Source organism: Bicyclus anynana, chromosome 14 (assembly GCF_947172395.1).
Source record: "Bicyclus anynana chromosome 14, ilBicAnyn1.1, whole genome shotgun sequence".
NCBI classification, from domain to species: domain Eukaryota; kingdom Metazoa; phylum Arthropoda; class Insecta; order Lepidoptera; family Nymphalidae; genus Bicyclus; species Bicyclus anynana.
Window position 1 is genome coordinate 3,615,780 of NC_069096.1, and position 20,179 is coordinate 3,635,958.

Consider the following 20,179-nt stretch of genomic DNA (forward strand, 5'->3'; position numbering starts at 1 on the left):
ATATTCAATGTACTCTATGATTATGACTGTTATGAAATTGTTACTATAATACTACTAATATATAATAATACTTACTATATAATAAGTTTATTTACTGTGAAATTCGTTTTACATGTTTGTATTTTGTTAGTTTGGTCCATAGAAATAATAGGCATAGATTTTTTAAGAGTCGGTACAAATTACTCCAGCACTTGTACCGACTCGTAAATCTATGTGCAGCAGCACATAAAAAGTCCAAATGATAGATATGTACCAAATCGTAAATCTATGATAGATACTCTTAGGCCTAATTCGGACTACTTTGTTCTATGTATGTATGTATTTTAATCGAATACGAACAATTTTTGGATTTACCGCCCAAAAATCATTTTTTTTTAAATTTATTTTACGGCTTTGGATACATGTCTTTAAAGGCCCCAAATATAGTCACTTCCACTGTTCATAGATTGATAGCCATCTTAAATATAATCTACAATAAAATTTAATGTGTCTCAAATGTCAAATGTAATTTATTTAAATAGGTCTTGGTGGTCAAATCAAATTAATTTTATACTCCTCCGAGCTCTCTAATGTCCCACAGACAATACTGTACATCATCTGTCAAAATTGTCTATTCAATAAATATTTATCTGTAAGCTGTAATACCATGCTTAATATTTTACCTTTAACCTGGGAGAAATTTGTCATTTTTATATTTATCTTAAATGTACAGACAATCTTTTTAAAAACAAAGAGATTTTGTTTTATTCAATGAAAAATAAATTAATGATAATTTATGAAATAATAAAAACTAAATTTTAAATAAATAAAATATTTATAAGAAATACACACCATCTTATTGTTCTCAACCATGGGCGGTACCCAATACGCTGGCACTATTACCCCTCTGGTTGGTAAGGCTTATTCTTTGGGCCAAGCCAAAGCCAGCTTTTGGGTCCTGACGCATGGATTAATTTTATGTCAGACATAGAATTATGTCTAACATAAAATGTCAGTTGGGTCAGGTGACCCAGAAGCTGGCGCTTTAAAATTTAACTTTTTTGTCATTAGTTATCTCCCACTGCTGAAACTACTATTTTTTTCAATATGGCTGTGCATAATTTAGCCAGTCATCAAGTAATAATTTTTATCAAAGTAATTTGCTCTATTATCACGAAAGTGGTCAAACTGCAAACATAGTCGATCGTCCATCGATGGCACTCATGAATCAGTACTATTCAAGTCATGTCATGCTTTAGCAACCTTATTAAAATTTTCGCTAGAGTCCATCGAGAAAATCGAATTAATCACTATTTTAAATAAAATGCATTCTACATATGCACAAAAACTCTAAAATGCAGCAAATCAATGAAAATAAAACGAGAGCACATTCCTACAATTTTCCTGCTAAATTTTGAAACTACTTAGGAGTTATACCTACCTGTACTTACGTACCTACCTACTGAATTAATTTATGGTAATTGCGATTTTTTAAAATATTTGTATTATTTGATTGTATTATCAATCAGCCAAAGAATGTAGAAAGTTCAGAAAACAAAGAATTCTAAGGCTTTAAACATTTAATTATAAAATTGAAAACCTTTTTATAATTAGGGAAATTTTTAATGGGTAAAATTTTAATTTAACTCTTGCAACCCTTCACTAGATAGCAGCTTGATTGATTTTTGAGATTCGAGATTCGGTCCAGGGGCCAGGCCAGCTGTTTGCTGCACCGACTGCATTGCGCTTGCCTGAACTGTATGCACTTGGAAAACCTTTCCAGACCTAGCCCAGATTTAATATTAGCCAGTCTGCCCTCTGCCGTCATCATGTCGACCGCTGTGGACGTTAGGTTCGTATATTACTGACATTATTTTCTTAAACACTATGAAAACACTTTAAACACGTATGATGGTGTATATTGCAGGATCAACGATGAGTTGCAGGCGTTGCAAGCGATACTGATAAATGGGGTCGCAGTTAAAGACGAAGATGGTGTACCCAGGGTCATAGAAACGGTTGTACACCCTTCTACGGGCGACAAAGTCGAGCAGCAGTATGTTTGCGTGACGTTGGAAGTGATTTTGACTCCGGATTATCCAGAGAGCAGTCCCGAGGTGATCCTGAGGAACCCTCGGGGCCTTGACGAGGCGGTGGTATCTAACATTCATTCGAAAATAAAGGAAAAGTTGGATTGTCATATAGGCAACCCGATTCTTTTTGAATTGATTGAGGTAAGCAACAAAGTAATACATAGCGTGCGCCACACGCGTTAGCTTAATTTCATGATTAATGTTTTATAAAGTTTACTAAATAAACATACATAAAAAATTAATAAACATATACATTCATACCTAAACCTAACAGATATTACTCACCAAAATAATCAGTATGGCTTTCTAGTATCTACATACAGACGTCAAGTGGTTGTAGTTCTTAATATTTAGAAAATTTTCAATTTTCTTAATGGGAAATCAAAATTTTTTTTATATTTCTTTGTAAATTATAAATTATAGCTTATTAATATGTATCTTTAGAACTAAAAACTAAAAGGAAATGGTTGCATGTCTTGCAAGTTTCAAGGTATATAATTATGTCCCTACAAACTTTCACATTTACAACATTAGTGTGGCATAATAGAAGCACTGAAGGAATCGCTTGCCCAGAGCCTTAGGTGGCTAGGGCCAGTCCTGATAATAATATCAACATCATCATCATGTCAGCCGATGGACGTCCACTGCAGGACATAGGCCATTTGTAGGGACTTTCAAACATCACAATACTGAGCCGCCCTGCATCCAGCAAAAACAGCGAAGTTGCTGATAATAATATATGTATACATAATATATTTGATTGAGTGATTTTTATGTCTTTATTATAAAAAAAATTGTAACAGCGTTGTTAGAACAATAGACTTATAAATAAATTCTTTAAATTTAGTACTTCTACTACTAGACTCATAAAAAGTCTCAAAGTCACTCAGCAAGCTATGGAGTGAGCTATGCTTCGAGTTACTCTGCAAGATTGAAACAGAATCCTTATTTCTGATCTGCAGTCATTACAGACAGTATCTGTCATTGATATAGCTCAGTGTTTTGCGAAGCTGAAGTAATAATGGGCAGGGCACATAGTTTGAAGAGTCTATGGATGTTGGGGTCCCAAGGTGCTGGAATGGCGACCCCGCACCAGAAAGCGCAGTGTTGATCAACACCCTACTAGGTGGGCTTAGGACATCATGTGGGTTGCAGAGAGGCGTTGCTGCTGGTATATGCTGGTGGCTCGGAGCCGTTTTGTTTGGAAGAGGCCTATGTTCAGCTATTAATGATGATGATGATAATGATGAAATGCTAGCCCTCTAGTGAATTTACTTTCACTTAGTCTCTTACTTGTCCGGTTGTTATCTGCTTGTGTTTAATCTTAATATAGGTCTAAATGCGAAAGGTCATTCATAACAAATTCTCGAAAACCGATTGACAACAAAGATGAAATTTGGAAGGGAGGTAGTTTTTAGTTAGTGGGTATCCACTAAGAACGGATTTTGCTATAGGGCCGGATTAAAGAGGTCTAAATGCTTTTGCAAGTTTGTATGAAAGTCCTTAATTTTTTATACTACAAACTTGAAATTTGGCAAGGAGTTATTATATTTATAACATATAATGTTATAAATAAATAAAATGTGCGAAAATATAATTAAAAGGGTGTGAAATAGGAGTTAAATTACATTGATTTTCACGCGTTGCAAGTCACAGGCGTCCGCTAGTATACAAATATTTGGCCACAGATAGTGCGCGAGTACCTGACTCAATGCAACCTGCCGAGCGGGCAGTGCGTCATCTGCCTGCACAACTTCGTCAACGGCGACGAGTTCATCAAGACGCCGTGCTACCACCACTTCCATAGCCACTGCCTGTCCAAGCACCTCATCAACAGCCGCAAGTACTATGACGAGGAGATGGAGAAACTGCCCAACTGGCAGCGCGTTGAGGCTACGCCTTACAAGGTGAAACATGCTATTATGTTACCGTTAAATTGTAAAATACGTTAGTTTATTAGTGACTAGTCACTCGTGATATTATAATCTACCGTCATATTGTGAACTGAAAATACTGATTACAATATAACGTGTTATTTTTCCGTATATCTATCGGAAATGAAACCGTTAAATTGCAATCTTAAAACATCAACTGTCCGAACTTGCCCCTGATTAGTCGGCCTTACAGCAGACTGTTCTGTGTCCATAGAGTTAGGAATGAAACACATATGTCGCGGCTCTTCTTTTAATAATAAAATTAATATGGATTTAATTGATTGATGGAAGATGTATGATTCAATAGTTTAATTGTTGTTACAGCAAACTTGCCCTGTCTGTCGCTGTGAGATCTCGTTCGATGTGAAGACATTGGAGCAAGCCCCGCCGCCTGTGGACTCTGTCAATGCTCCACCCTTCATGCTCACTGATGATTTGAAGGTATCTTATAGTTTTGACATCCTGTAGCATTATGCTGAGGCAGCAACCTTTTTAGCTGAGACCGCACACCAGGGAACCAAGCTTTGCAAAGTCACCATTCAAGGTGTGTCAATGATTTATTTAGCTGAGTACACAAACAATTTACCTAAATATAAAAAAGGGAAAAAAAAATACAAAAAACATAAGACTATACTAAAGCCACATTCAAAGAGTACTGTTTACCAACAAACAAATTAAAAATGAGGGTATAAATCGCTAGTCATTTCACACCTAATAATTATTATAAATAACTTGTTCTTATTAATGAAAATAAGTTTGATTAATAAGCTTAAAACAATTAGATATAGTTGATATATTTTGAATAATATTTTATATAACTACAATACAGAATTTAAAATTAAAAAGTTATGAAATGACATGAGTTTTCTACCCTCATTTCTAATTTGTTTGTTAGTAAACAGTACTCTTTGAATGTGGCTTTAGTATAGTCTTATGTTTTTTGTATTTTTTTTTCCCTTTTTTATATTGAGGTAAATTGTTTGTGTACTCAGCTAAATAAATCATTTATTATATCATCATAGGAGGATAATAATAATAATAATCACCTAAAAAATATGATGATGGAACAACAGAGAGCGCGATTAGGGCCGCTACCTGGGGGCCGCCAGGGCGCGTCTGGGGCTGGCGCTGGACGTGGCAGCATGCGAGCCGCCAGCCAACATAGTCGACCGGCACTACCACCTGGCCGGTCGACACTTCCATCATCCCCATCAGAGGGCTTGGCTTCGACAGGGTCCCCTAGGGCCCAATCTTCGGAGCCCGCCGCTGGTGGCGTACGGCGCATGAAATGGACATGCGACATGAATAAAAATGTCATGCGCGCGTACTACAGGGCTACAGGGGGAGAAACCGGACGGACTGGCTACCGAGCAGCAATGTACCGCGAGTTCTTGCTGCTTGAGCCGCATTTAACTGTTACGGAACAAAATCTGGCAGATCGAGCTCGGTTTATTCAGCGTTCGAACATCTTTAACGCGACCGAGCTCGGACGATTACGACGTGAGGCTGTTCCTGAAGTGCCAGCCTCTTCTGCAGAGCAAATCGTCTCACCGGCGGCGCCTGTCCGCGAAGAGACTGAACTTATGTCCCAAGATTTGCATGCAGAGGAGGAGGACACTGAGGGTACTGTCTCCCTTGATATAGAGCGGATGGGAAGGATCTTAGAAGAGACGATTTCTGAAATCCGTAATGCTCCTCTGGAGGATCGTCCGCGGCTCTCCCGTATTGCGCTAAATATAGCGTCACGAGATGTCATTGAGGCCATAAACGAAATGCTGCCCCAACACCTGGCGGGCAGCACTGGTCTGGATGATACGGCTTCTATCCTTTTCGGGGCAGCCCTAGCCGTCCACCGCTTCATTGGCATCAAAACCATGAAACCTGGGCGCCCGGGGCGTTCTGCTAATAACACCAAAGCAGAACCAGCCTGGAAGAGAAGGATAGAACGCCGTATCACCCTTGCCAGAGGCCTCATTGGCAGACTGCTATGCTTCAGGTCGGGCAATAGAAGGCCAAGGATTGTGCGCTCCGTCAGAATAGCCTTTAACGGGCTCGGGGTTAGGCTGGATCAGCCGGACATAACCCTAAAACTGACGGAGCGCATCGACGACCTGAAGCAGAAAATCGCTGCATGGGGGAACCGCATACGACGATACTCGGAAAGAGTTGAGCGATTTCAGCAAAATCGTCTTTTCTCGAGTGATCAGAAAAGGTTCTACAACAGATTGGAGTGTCCTGCAATCTGTTCTACCTCTCCACAGCCGAATCCGGCTGACCTTATCGCTTTTTGGCGAAATATATGGTCAAGAGAAGTAGAGCACGATGAGGGTCCTTGGATTTCGGCGATAGAGGAGACATGTGCCGCAATCAGGCCGATGAACCCAGTCGCCATCTCTACGGAGGATGTAGTTGGTGCAGTAAGGCGGGCCGCGAACTGGAAAAGTCCGGGGCCTGACGGACTGCATCACTACTGGGTCACCTTGGCTCGCCAATTCCAAGAGGCTCTCGAGCAAGGGACACTCCCGAACCTTTTCACCACCGGGATCACTCATTTAGCTCCAAAGACCACCGACACCGTAGATCAAAATACCGCCCCATCACGTGTCTTACAACCATCTATAAGACACTGACATCCGTTCTGAGCTCTAAGATAACTCGTCATGTAGACGATAATAACATCATGTCTGGGGCTCAGAACGGATGTCGGGGTGGTAGTCGTGGTACTAAGGAGCTCCTTCTCATCGACTCCGTCGCGGGCCAATTGATCAAACGCAACCGCCGGAATTTTGCCGCAGCCTGGATTGACTATAAAAAGGCATTCGACTCGGTGCCTCATTCGTGGCTCTTGAGGGTCCTTGAGCTGTACAAAATCGATTGTACAGTTCAAGACTTCCTCCGGTCATGTATGGGGCAATGGAGCACGATCCTTTGTCTCCATGGCGAGCGGTTGGCGGCTGCCGATGACCGGTTTAGGATACGCCGGGGTATCTTCCAGGGTGACTGTCTGAGTCCACTATGGTTTTGCATGGCCTTGAATCCTCTCAGTACATTACTAGAGGGTTCGGGGACAGGCTTTCAGTTTCGGAGAGGAGGGACAAAAGTGCCTCACCTTCTCTACATGGACGACCTCAAACTGCTAGCGCCCAATGCTACCCGACTGCAGGAATTACTGAATCTCACCACGGGATTCAGTAATTCCATCAGAATGGAGCTGGGACTAGACAAGTGTGCGGTCTTGCATGTGGAGAGGGGTCAGGTCACTCACACGGTCGGGATCAATCCTGACCTGCTTAACATCAAGACCCTTTCTGAAACTGAATCTTACCGGTATCTGGGCATGTCACAATCTATAGGGGTGCAAGAGGCGGACATGAAACAGTCAGTTTGCGAGGGTTTTTATCGGCGTCTGACAAAGATCTGTAAAAGTTATTTGTCGGGCGCCAATAAGATTCGAGCTTATAACGGCTGGGTCATGCCTGTTCTCATGTACACCTTTGGCGTGCTCAGATGGACTCAGACCGAATTAGACGTCCTGGATAGAAGGGTCCGCACGACTATGACTCTCTATCGTATGCATCACCCAAAATCGTCTGTCATGAGATTGTATGTCCCCCGAAAGTGTGGTGGTCGAGGCCTACTTAGCGCCAAGACCATGCACAATCGGGAGATATGCAACCTCAGGACCTACTTCGAGACGAAAAGAGAGTCCCCGATGCATACAGAAGTCATAGCATGTGATAAAGGATTCACCCCGCTATCCTTGGCCAACAGCGAATGGCAAAAACCAGTGGTACAGAGCATCTCTGACCGGGAGACCGTATGGAAGGGGAAGGAGCTGCACGGACGCTTTTTTAAGGCTCTTCATGAGCCCCATGTCAGTAAAAAAGCGTCCGTGCAGTGGCTGCGCTTCGGTGACCTCTTTGGGGAAACCGAAGGGTTTGTCTTTGCGATACAAGACCAGGTGGTAAAGACGCGGAACTACCGAAAGTACATTCTGAAGGATGGCACTCACGACATCTGTCGAGCCTGTCGCCATCCCGGCGAGTCACTCAGACATGTCCTTTCGGGTTGTTCAGCTCTTGCCAACACTGAGTATCTGCACAGACACAACCAAGCAGCCAAAATCCTTCACCAAGAGCTTGCTCTGACGTACGGTCTCCTGGACCAGAGGTTGCCTTATTACAAGTACACACCGGTGCCAGTGCTTGAACGCGACGGAGTCCGGCTCTATTGGGACCGGTCCATTATCACGGACAGGACTATTCTTGCGAATAAGCCTGACATCGTGGTGTTGGACCGGGCACAGTCGCGGGTGTTTTTAGTGGACATCACAATTCCATATGACGAGAACCTTGTGAGAGCTGAGACAGAGAAAAAACGTAAATATCTAGATCTGGCTCACGAGGTTACCGCCATGTGGCATGTGGAGTCCACTGAAATCATCCCCATTGTTATATCTGCCAACGGTTTGATCCCAGTCAGCCTCGCTCACCATCTGAGGCGGCTGGGGTTCCGTGGCAGTTCGCTCGCAGGCAAGATGCAAAAAGCGGTCTTGCTGGACTCGGCTAGGATAGTCCGCCGGTTTCTCCACCTGTCGCCCTGACCCCCGGCCGTTTGGTCTCCCTGCCGGGGTGAATCCTCCGCCCGGTGCATATACGTATTTATGTAATGTATATTTAAGTTTATTTATTTTGCGTATTTAAGTAAGTTTATTTATTTTCCCTTTGGCTTTTTATATATATTTATTTTGTACTGGGCGTGAGAGTTTAATTCATTTGAATAATAATCATATATTATTATTATTATTATTATCCTCCGTGGTGAAGTGGTATGCGCGGTGGATTCCCGGCTGGGTCGATTGAGGTTTTCTTAATTGCTAAAGCAATTACGAAATTTTCAATTAAATTTTACTTTTGCAGTGCGTCTTCAAAATTTTCAGTTTAGAATCGCATCAAGGGTCAAGGGTCGTTTGCTGTCAGGATCTTTCAGTTCTTTATGATATCACGTATTAGTCTTTTCCTGATCTATCTGTTGTAATTAGTTTGTTGCGCATATTAGCGCATTTGGAATTACACGCGTGTGACATTAAGGTGTATTAAACGGGATGACGAATCGTATGAAGCTTTAGGAAATGTATGAAACATGTCTCAAGTTGTAGGGACTGTCGTAAAAGTGCGTATTATGCGAGAAATCGTTGTAAGCGTGATCGTCTTAAGCGGGTTCTACAGTATTATGCATATAAAAGTTTTATAATCTACCAGGCTCTACAGGAGCGCATGGCGGCGCAACTTGCTCGGCAAATCGCTCGCGGCGGCGTGGTGGGCTCTGGAGACGACGGGCCACCCCTTCTGACTATCACCACTGCGGCCGACAAAGAGGTAACACCCTACTCAGACCAATGGGGATGATGACTAGGTTTCAATATATTGATTTTTATGATTCACTAGCTGACGCCGCGTGGTTTCACCAACGTGGTTCCCGTTCCTGTAGGAATACAGCGTACAATCCGTCCGGGGCATGCACTTCCAACTTTTCAGTTGTGTGCATTTTAAGAATTAAATATCACGTGTCTCAGACGGCGAAGGAAAACATCGTGAGGAAACCTGCATACCAGAGAATTTTTTTAATTTTCTGCGTCCGCATTGGGCCAGCATGGCGGACTTTTGGCCTAACCCCTCTCATTCTGTGAGGAGACTTACTCAGCAGTGAGCCGAGTATGGGTTGATAATGATATAGTCAAAAGGTCCCTTTGACTATATCATTATCAACCCATACTCGGCTCACTACTGAGGTCGAGTCTCCTATGCTAATACATTTTTGTTTCCACCTCAGCAGGAAGTCAAGCCCTCCACCAGCGCCGTTCAGGCGGCCAAGCCCGAACCTCGGCCTAGCACCTCTGCTGAGGCTACGCCTGAAGTCGAGCGACAACAATGCCGCGTCCCATTCCGGTAATTATACTTCTTTATTCTTCTTTGACTCCTCCAAGCCGACTCCCCGCAGTTTTATTCGCGTAGTACCCATCCCCGTGAGAAAACGGGGATAAAATACAGCCTATGACACCTACAAATAACGTGTCTTTATAGTGAAAATTTTCAAAATTGTTTCAACGGATACAGAGATTACCCCCTATTGCAAAATACGAACATGTCGGCGCGAGTGAGTCATTAGGTCTGACTGATCTAAGATAGTACGAAGTGTTCCATGAGTTAGGTGGGGAGTAGTGGTAAAAGGTTTGGAAACCGCTGGATGCTGGCGGCTCGAGATCGTTATGCTTGGAGGTCCATGCAAGAGGCCTATGTCCAGCAGACGACGTCCATCGGCTGAAATGATGATGATGATGATGAGGCTCAGTTTACAAGCACTTTTGATACGTCAGTTGACTATTTGTAAACATTATACCACCCGTTCGGAAGGCAGTATTATTTTGGGATAGGTGGGGAGAAAGACTTAAGTGGAGCATGAGGGTGTTAACTGGTTTTAAAAGACGTCTTTAATCCTATATCCAACGGTCACAAGTACGTGATTTTGGTCGAGACTATTCTCTTGCCACTCGAGGGTTTATTGGGAATTGTTAGACCTGATAAGTTTCTATTCAATAATGGTGTTTTGCTCTTTTAAAATTCAAAATTCATTTTTTTCAATCAGGCTTAGTTTACAAGCACTTTTGAAATGTCAAGTTATGTCATAATTTAATTTAATCTAATGGTGGTAATAATAGTCGAAAACTTAAAATTTAACAACAAGGAGATGTTGACAAAATTGCACGTTGTAGAGTCAACATCTCCTGAGGATGCTCCAGTTTCGGGGTGAAACGTACGTAGAGAGTATTTTGTCGGACCTGGGTGACGTTGTCTCGCATGGGTTCGTCGACTTTTCGCGGATGATAGCAAAATAAATAAATAATTATATAATCATTAAGATCTTCCGCAAAGTAACGCCAGCTTCTATACAATAATTATAACCTTTATTTATATTATGTATTGCAGCGGCTTCAACCGGCGCGCCAAGCCGGGACGTCGCGAGCGCGGCGCTCCGCGGTGACCCGCTTGCCGCGCCCTCTCGCCGCCCGCCGTATAGCGCGCCCCACCCCCACCAGCTCTCCACTCGTACCCCACACCACCACCGGTAAGCTCCAATGACCAACTCTCACCGTTCCAGCTGCACACCGTCTCGGAGCAATCTGACCAACTTGACTACGTCTCCTTCCCCCTTGTGCCTAAATACACATATCCTTACATATTCAAACGTGGAATACATCGAACTTTTATTTATATTCGGGTTGCATTCAAATTTGGAACACACACAGATCAAAATATAATTCAGGACCTTAAGTTTGGAATATATAAATACATTTTCAAACGTGGAATAGATCGGATTTTTAAGTATCCTTGTGTTGCATTCAAATTTCGAACACACACAGATCTAAATACAATAAATGTTCTTATGGAATTCAAGTTTGGAATATATAAATACATTTTCAAACATGGAATACATCGAACTCTTATGTATATTCTGGTTGCATTCAAATTTGGAACACACACAGATCAAAATATTATAAATTTTATTATGGAATTCAAGTTTGGAATGTATAAATACATTTTCAAACCTGGAATAGATCGTAATTTTAAGTTCCCATGTGTTGCATTCAAATTTGGAATATATAGAGGAAAAAATATTATACAGTTTAAATTAGGAATATGTATAGATCAAAATTTAATATGTACTAGTTCGGTTTCAATATACGAGATATATACAGAACAAAATTTCATATACTCCAGCACACAGTTTACATTAGAATTATGTACAAATTTAATATACTGTATCACAGATTTTAAAATTACGATAAATACAGATGAAAATTTAATGTACTCTAGCAGAAAATCTATATTTAGAATATATTCAGATCAACATGAAGTATATTCTGAAACAAATTCCAAATTTAGAATGGAAACAAGTTATAAAAGTTCAAAACAAAATTATATAAAAAACAAATTGTTCCAGTCTTACCAAAAAAACTATACACAGGAAACTAAAAATACACTAGTAACAATTAAATCTTGGATTATTCAAACTATTACTAAGACAAGCTTTAAAACTGAACAACATAAGACTTATTTAAACAAACGCTCAATATACATGCTTTATACTTATATACATTATATAAGTGTAAAGCAGACTTTGTGGGATCGAAGTTCATATTATATTTATATAATATTGTGTCAAATTTTATATACACAGGGTCCTTTTTTATGTTAACCGACCAAAGTCGGGTTACGAGACTGACAATTTACCCTAGTTCACTATATACACTTACATAGTTATTTGATTGCCAAATATATTGCAAAATATATGTTATACGCCTGTGTGACATACATTTATCTTTATGTATATTGTATACCTCATATAAAAGCAACGAATTCATTTGCCAATATTGCGAATTGTTGTAATCAATTTAAATATAATATTACAAAAGCTTTGCTAATTATACGTTATATACCACTATGCACCAATAAAGTTATAATAGCTATTATTTTTTTTTTTAATTTCGCATAACTCCAAATACCTAAATATTATATATAAAACATACATTTTAAATGAAAGCGCACAATATATTATCATTGCAATCTATTTTATAATAATAAACTAAGTCTTAAGTCTTATACTTTATTAATTCTGTCTTGTCAAGTACTTTACATTTACATTCCATCATTCTTTTTTTTGTACAATGTGTAAATGTATAATGTTGAAATTCGATGCCACAAATATTATATATTTTTTTTGCTAATCACAATCCGTCAAGCGTGCATCGATCTTGTAAAAAGTGGCATATCTTAAAAAAAAATGCTAAAAAAATGTAAAAAAAAATTGCCAGTTACAAGATCGAGTCACGCTTTGCTCAACGGTGACAGTTGTCAATTGGACTTGCCACGGAAGATGGCGGGGCGGCACAATATTTTTTTTTCGTTATACCCTAAGAGTTCGTGGAAAATTTCAAGGAGGTGCTTGGTACGAATTATGTTTCTTATATATTGGTGTAAAGCCTACTAATAGTTTGTCAGTCAGTTTGTTGAGACTCACGTTTTATATATAGGTCGTTTATATAATATTATGTAATATGTACATTGTATTTATAGTGAATTAATTAATGAAATACTGTCTTACAATACAAACATAGTAGGTAAATATGTAAATGAAAAATTTTATTGAATTTAAACTTTTTAAATATTAATTATTAAAGTTTCATAAAGCTTAAATAAGTTTGTGTAAACAACTTTAGAAACGCCTACTAAATAATCTAATAATACGCTAAAATCTCTTACAATGTGTATGATAAAAATAACATAATATACTTACATAAACATAATAATATAAATTTACTGCTTTAGCTTAAAAAAACCATCAATAAAATAATGGTTTTCAGAGTCTTCAAATTGCCACAAGCTGATCGACATGTAAGTTGTAGGTACAGCAATTGATTTGTAGCACCACCTCAATATTTTCCGTCATCTCTCGGGAGTTTATTTATTAGATGTTCAATGTAATTCAATGTATTGTCTCATTAGTATAAAAGACGTTTCTGTGACAAACCTAGTCAACTCGTAGATTCCGCGTTCTGTACGTTAAATGTTATTGAATGGTGATATGTTTTTACTTATTATCATGGGGAATAATTGTACTTGATCAATCCTAACTGATATTTTTGAAGTGATAACTTCATATGGGAGGGTAAGCCACTTTGTAATGTAACGCGTTACTCTGCCTGGCTTACCTTTCTGTCAAATACGGCAGCAGGTTTTAGTTATCACTTCTGTCGAACGTCCTGAGACACGCTTTTTTTTCAAAAGAATGAGGAGTACATATAAATTTCATGAATAACGTTTCCAAAATTCCTCAACACAAAATTAAAAGCAATAAATAAACTTTTGAAATGACAATTAAAAAGTACTTTGATTTAGATTTTTTTGTTCTGACGATATACTTATTTCCTATTTCTTATATAACCCAGTGTTAAGATTGACAGTACAAAAAATATTACAAAGGCATAGTTCGCGCCATTTTTTAAATTTTTACTAAGTAACGTACTCGTGCACATCTTATATAACTGCAGGAAGATTTTTTGGTGTGTGAATTTTTTTTTTTGATTGTTCTGTAATGTTAATGGAATTTAAATTTTAAAATTCAAATTCTATCATCGATATTGTTTGCTTTAAAAGTTGTGTACTCTTTTTCTCTTTATGAAACATGTCGTTCTAATTTAGTAACGTAATAAAACAAAATACTAGACACATTATTACACCAAGTTTGCAAGAATGCAAAAGCATGAAAATATATGAATATATAAAAATGAAAAATATTATATATTTCGTTTATATACAAAATATTAAAATAATCTTCCTGTATATGTATATGTTCTTGCGTATGTATGTTACAGTTTATGTTCTGAAGGTAATAACATGTCACTATTATTATGTGTTAAATGTTTTAGACTTAAAAATAAGGGCCGAAATCTTAAATTTGCTACAAACATAATATTACACTAGCACCGCACATTACTATCTAACCTAAACAAATCTATTTGAATTACACTACACTTCAAATGCAGATGAAATTGTTGAAATTGAATACTTTCTATCCCTGTAATATTAAATCCCTTGTAGAATAAATTGAAAATAATAAATTTAAAGAAAGTGGGTAATTATACAAAACATATTAAAAAGAAAATAGAGCATAATAATTGCAAAACGCGTGAAAAAAACAAATTATTATTAAATATGTTCTTTGTGACATAGAAATCGGCCCTTTTGATATTTTTTATAATATTAATAAGAAATAAAATCGTGCTATGACCATATTATTATTAATGTATGTTCATAACTATATTATAATGTACCCATGATAGCGCGTTATCGAGTCGTGGGGCCATAGTATCAAAGTACAAAGGTTAACCACTATTTTGGGAAGGTGTATTTGAAATTGAGGCTCATTACTGGACAAACGCAATATTTGATAACTGGCCCCATTAGGACAAACTTAACATTTGATAACTGGCCCCATTAGGACAAACTTAACAATTGATAACTGGCCCCATTAGGACAAACTTAACATTTGATAACTGGCGCCATTAGGACAAACTTAATATTTGATAACTGGCCCAATTAGGACTAACTTAAAATTTGATAAAATGGCCCCATTAGGACAAACATAACATTTGATAACTGGCCCTATGAGGGCAAACTGAACATTTGATAAATGGCCCCATGAGGACAAACTGAACATTTGATAACACGTTGACTACAGCAAGAACCATTGTGTCTTATTAGACAAAATTGTAAAATTGTCACTTAAAACTCATAATTTAAAAACAAAAATCAAGATCATAGTACGATTAATTTATTTCTCACTATCGGCGATAAATCTAATCATTTTCTTAATTATTATATAGTTATCATTTTATTAATGTATTTTCTAAATGAAGGATTGCATCTATATAATGTACTCGTGGGATTTAGAATGTCGACGGTGTTAGGTTTTTTATATCATTTGTATATGAAAACGGATTACACTATTTTGAAATTTTTGTTAATTAAAGACAGACAAAGAAGCGCCTTTCAAGAATAGAGAAAAATAATGAAAAGCTTAACAAAAGAAATGTCCCGTGTTCTTGACAAAAGAAAAGAAAAAAAATATTAATAAATAATATAAGGATTAGTTGATTTTAAAAGATAACATCTACTTTTGTGTTTTTTTAATAAAAATAGTTTAGTAATGGTTAGTTGAAACTTGGAATGAAAGACAATCCTTTATAAAAAACTGGGACATCTCCTTTTTTGAAATTACGGTAACTATAAGAGCAGATCATTTGTAAAGTTATTGAAAGTTTATTAATTTAATTGATTTTTTTTGTATTGTTACATACATTCAGATACGTGCATTTTAATTATTGCTTTCAACGCAATTAGTAATTATTTTTAGATATTAATTTTATTGATATTATTAAGAAGATATACGAAATGTGTACAATTATATTTTTTAAACAACATAATATATTATTTATTTTGTATTTTGTGTAACAAAATAGCAGGGCTAATGAGTTAGTTGTATGTATATCGGCAACTATAAATATTTTGATTGATTTTAGTTATTAAAGAAATTAGTTGTGTAAGTTTTTTATTAATTAATATTTAGGATGAAATACAACTATCTATAAAACTAATACTGCTCTGTTATTATTGATTTGTATGAATGATTAATGGAAACCAAATAATACATTGAATGTGTCAAGTCTAACGAATAACATCCTGATTTAGTAAAAATTCAATACAATATTTTTTTAGAAACGAATAATTATTATTTGTATACAGCTAAATCAATGTATAAATAAAATTGAAGGGTATGTCTGTGATTTAAAAAAAACCGTGTTTTCGAGTACTTCAAACACGAGCTTTTTCGTTTATTTTATCTGTCTTTCTGTTTGTCCAGGCTAATCTCTCGAACGGCTTAACCGATTTTAATGGGACTATTACTGGTAGGGTAGACCATATAAGCTACTTTTTATCCCGAAATACAGAATAGCCCGCTGATAGGAAAGTGACTCAGTCAAACAAGATAACAACTTACCTCGACAGTCGTTTTCAATAGACTATCTATCTTTAATTTAAAAACCTTGAAAAATAATAAATTCTGTATCATTATGAATATTAGTAGCATATATTAAATATTTAATTAAATACTGGCAAGACATGTTAAAAGTTCATTTTATTGTATTTTTGGGAATGTTTGTGACGTGGAAAATTGTTTGAAAAAATGAAAAGTAGGTACTTATTTTTTTTATTTAAGACATTTTTTTAATTCAGCTCTGTATTCGCTAATTATTACAGTACATAATAGTACTAGTATGGTTAAGTACTGCTAGTATTTTTCATTTGCAGCTAGTGCGGCTTGTAATGTAAGGCGCGGTTCATACATTAATCTATGGCAGGGCGGGTTAGCACTATAAGTCGCATCGTATTATTTATTTATTTATATGTACTTGTATATAGTCGTATTGAAAACAGCTGTATGCTGTTGTCAAAAAAAAAAAACTAGTCCGATTGTAAAAAAAAAATATGAGCCTTCACGGGACGACTGGCAAATGTGAAACATCTCACTCTCAAAATTATTACGGTCAGACATTTTATTAACAGAAAAATAATTTGTTTTCAAGTAAAACACAGGTTAAGTGTACTGTAGTAAACAACACTGTACAATACACTACAATCATTTTTATCGGACATCAAGCCGTTAGCGCTGCAGGCATGTGAGATTACTTGATCGTCAGTGGCTGACATAACCACCCGCTGTCGCCTCACGCGGCTTGAAATACTACCGCAGCTCATTTCAAAGACGTCGTGAACATTTCGACTAAACCTAATACGTATTTATGTATAAACCGCACCTAATATGCTTACTTAGTTTAATAGATGTATAATTTCAATTGAATCTCTACTATTCCATATATAATTAGTAATTAAATTTAATGTCGATTTCATATTTAATTACTTGAACAGCTTCTAATATTATCACTGTTTTGTATGATGGTATTAAATCCGAACCCTAGTTTCATGCTAATTGCACTATTTTTATCCTATAGTTTTGTTTACTAATTGCTTTACATTTTTAATATAACCAATATTCCCCTCCAGTCAGTAGGAAAGTGTTATACTCATTATTACGCCTCGGACACGTAACAGAAACGTCTCGCCTAAGCGCCGTCACCTCGCCGATCGTTTGCCGGCAACGCGCTTCCCATCACTTCGGATGTCCGAGAGCTGGCTTGTAGCTTGTCCTGTACCCAGTGGCGTAGCGTGTCATGGAAAGGCCCCGTATCAAAATTAGTTTGGGGGCTAATTATTGAAGGGTAAAGATTTCTCACAAAAGAAACAACAAGCTCGCTTAAAATAAATATGACAATGATTTAACCTATGTAGGATGTTTCCTACATTTGGACGCACGCTTAAACACCCAAGGAATTAAGTGAGATTGTGGATTACATTTTACTAATTTTTCCTTTACACATAAGGGGCCCCTGTAGTCTGGGGGCCCCATATCATTGATACGGCTGATATGGCGGTAGCTATGCTCCTGCCTGTACCTCCTATGCTACCTTTAATTGAAGTAAGAGGTCGGCTAGCTGTAAGTGGGTAGACGGCGAGGCGATACGTAGTCGGTGCGTGTCCGCGGCGATAGATGAGTTACGAGCTTAATCCAGTAAAGGGTAGAAATCAAACTCACGACCTCACCTTGTTGAGTCCGGTCCCTTTACCGTAATCTATTGAGGCTTCAGTTAATTGACAAGTTAACACTACTGCGATCACACTTGACGTTAAGTGACGTATCACTTTGTGGTAGGCCACATATCCGCATCGTACGTATTGGACGCATCGCTTCAAACAGATCGTAGTATTACGTAAACTCATCGTACGGATCTAAATCGAATCTACCGCAACATTAAAAATGCGATACTTCCGATACGTACGATACGGATATGTCGACGCCTACCATTATGGTCGTTCTGCCTCGATGTTGTCAGTCCACACACTGCATTACTCACGCAATTAATCGCGTGGATTCGTACTTGTCCTTTCACTAGGACTCAAAACCTTTAAAATAGGAAGCGGCGGGCAGGGTGAGTGGCAAATATGCGGCAGTACGAGTAACGTGGCCACACGACGTCTCTGCCTAATTCCCTCTTGCAGTGTATCGTGGGTAAATATGTATAGGTATATTCTGTAAAGACATTTTTACTTTATTTTATACATACGTGCTTAAATTAAAATTGCCACTAAACCTAATATTTTTTTAATTTATTCAGGCTAATAATAATAATTAAGTTAAGTATTTATAATCAAAATAAGTATGTATTAAATACGTAAAGAGAAAACATACGTAAGTTAGCAAAGTATTAGGTCGTAGATACTTAGAATTAAAATTACTACATAGTTTAAGACTGAAAACTGCGCTATATTACCTACCTATTTTATTTCTTTAATTATTTATTTTTTAGTAGGTATATTTTAAAAGCTTGGTCTGGTGTTAAAGAATATTTTTTCAAGAAGGCAGCTGTTCAAGTAAGTAAATAAATAGTAGATTAGTGTAGTGTTTAATTAAGTAATAATAATAATAATAACGCCTTCTACGTATAACACTAGATCTGAGTGGGGCAGTGGGCTTAAAAATCCAGTAATGTTTTTATTACTTACTTCTTGACCTCTAACTTACCCATCGATTCGTATATGTAGGTCCAGAAGTACCTAGGTATATTAGTTCAGAAGTCTAGTTGTATACGTATAAGTATTTAATTTATTAATGTCGTAAGCTTATTCCTCCGTACGTCATACGTGTATTCGATATATTGTCAGTTTTGTCGTTTTATCTATGTGTTTTAGATGTATTTGATGGGTCAATAAACTTACCAAAGACCGTTGCTTTTTCATTTTCCCTACATTTTATAATCAAGGTATTATTGGAGAAAACCCCAAGGACCTGAAATCGGTAAACTCTTTACAAAATTATTAACTGTGATGTAACTAATGTCAGCCACTGACGATCAAGCAAACTCGCATGCCTCCAGCGCTAACGGCTTGACGTCCGATAAAACAGGTCGCGATCGGCATGATGTAAGGCACATCGCAATCAACAGACGAACAGTTTTATCGGCTGTCAAACTGTTAGCGTTGCAGGCATGTGAGTTTAATTGATCGTCAGTGGCTGACATTAGTTACATCAGAGATAGGAACCTAAGGTATATATATTATTGATTAAAATTTTAAAGTTACCTACTACCATAGATTTACGAGTCGGTACAAGTACCTAAATTCTATGCCTACTACCGTATTTACCTTACCTTACTTTACCTTATCAGTCGATAGACGTCCACTGCTACACATAGCCCTCTTGCATGGACCTCCAAGCACAACGGTCTCGAGCCGCCAGCATCCAGCGGCTGCCTGCAACCCGCTTGATATCCTCTATCCACCTAGTGGGGGGGTCGACCAACACTGCGCTTTTCGGTGCGGGGTCGCCAATCCAGCACCTTGCGACCACAACGTCTATCGGCTCTTCGAACTATGTGGCCTGCCCATTGCCACTTCAGCTTCGCGACTCGCTGAGCTATGTGAGTGACTTTGGTTCGTC

The 20,179-nt window shown here is 37.8% G+C and overlaps 1 protein-coding gene across 2 annotated transcripts; it reads left to right on the forward strand.

Moving 5' to 3' along the window:
• Nucleotides 1-1,630: 1,630 nt before the first annotated feature.
• On the forward strand, nucleotides 1,631-19,465 carry LOC112047254 (E3 ubiquitin-protein ligase RNF25). Of its 2 annotated transcripts, none has more exons than XM_024084305.2 (7): nucleotides 1,631-1,831; nucleotides 1,907-2,213; nucleotides 3,761-3,979; nucleotides 4,331-4,447; nucleotides 9,268-9,384; nucleotides 9,839-9,954; nucleotides 10,993-19,465. In XM_024084305.2, the coding sequence occupies exons 1-7, from the start codon at nucleotides 1,740-1,742 to the stop codon at nucleotides 11,045-11,047; spliced, it is 1,023 nt and encodes a 340-aa protein (XP_023940073.2). In that variant the 5' UTR covers nucleotides 1,631-1,739; the 3' UTR covers nucleotides 11,048-19,465. The 2 variants fall into 2 exon arrangements, with proteins under 2 accessions (XP_023940073.2, XP_023940074.2); XM_024084306.2 differs by having other exon boundaries at nucleotides 9,842-9,954.
• Nucleotides 19,466-20,179: the final 714 nt, after the last annotated feature.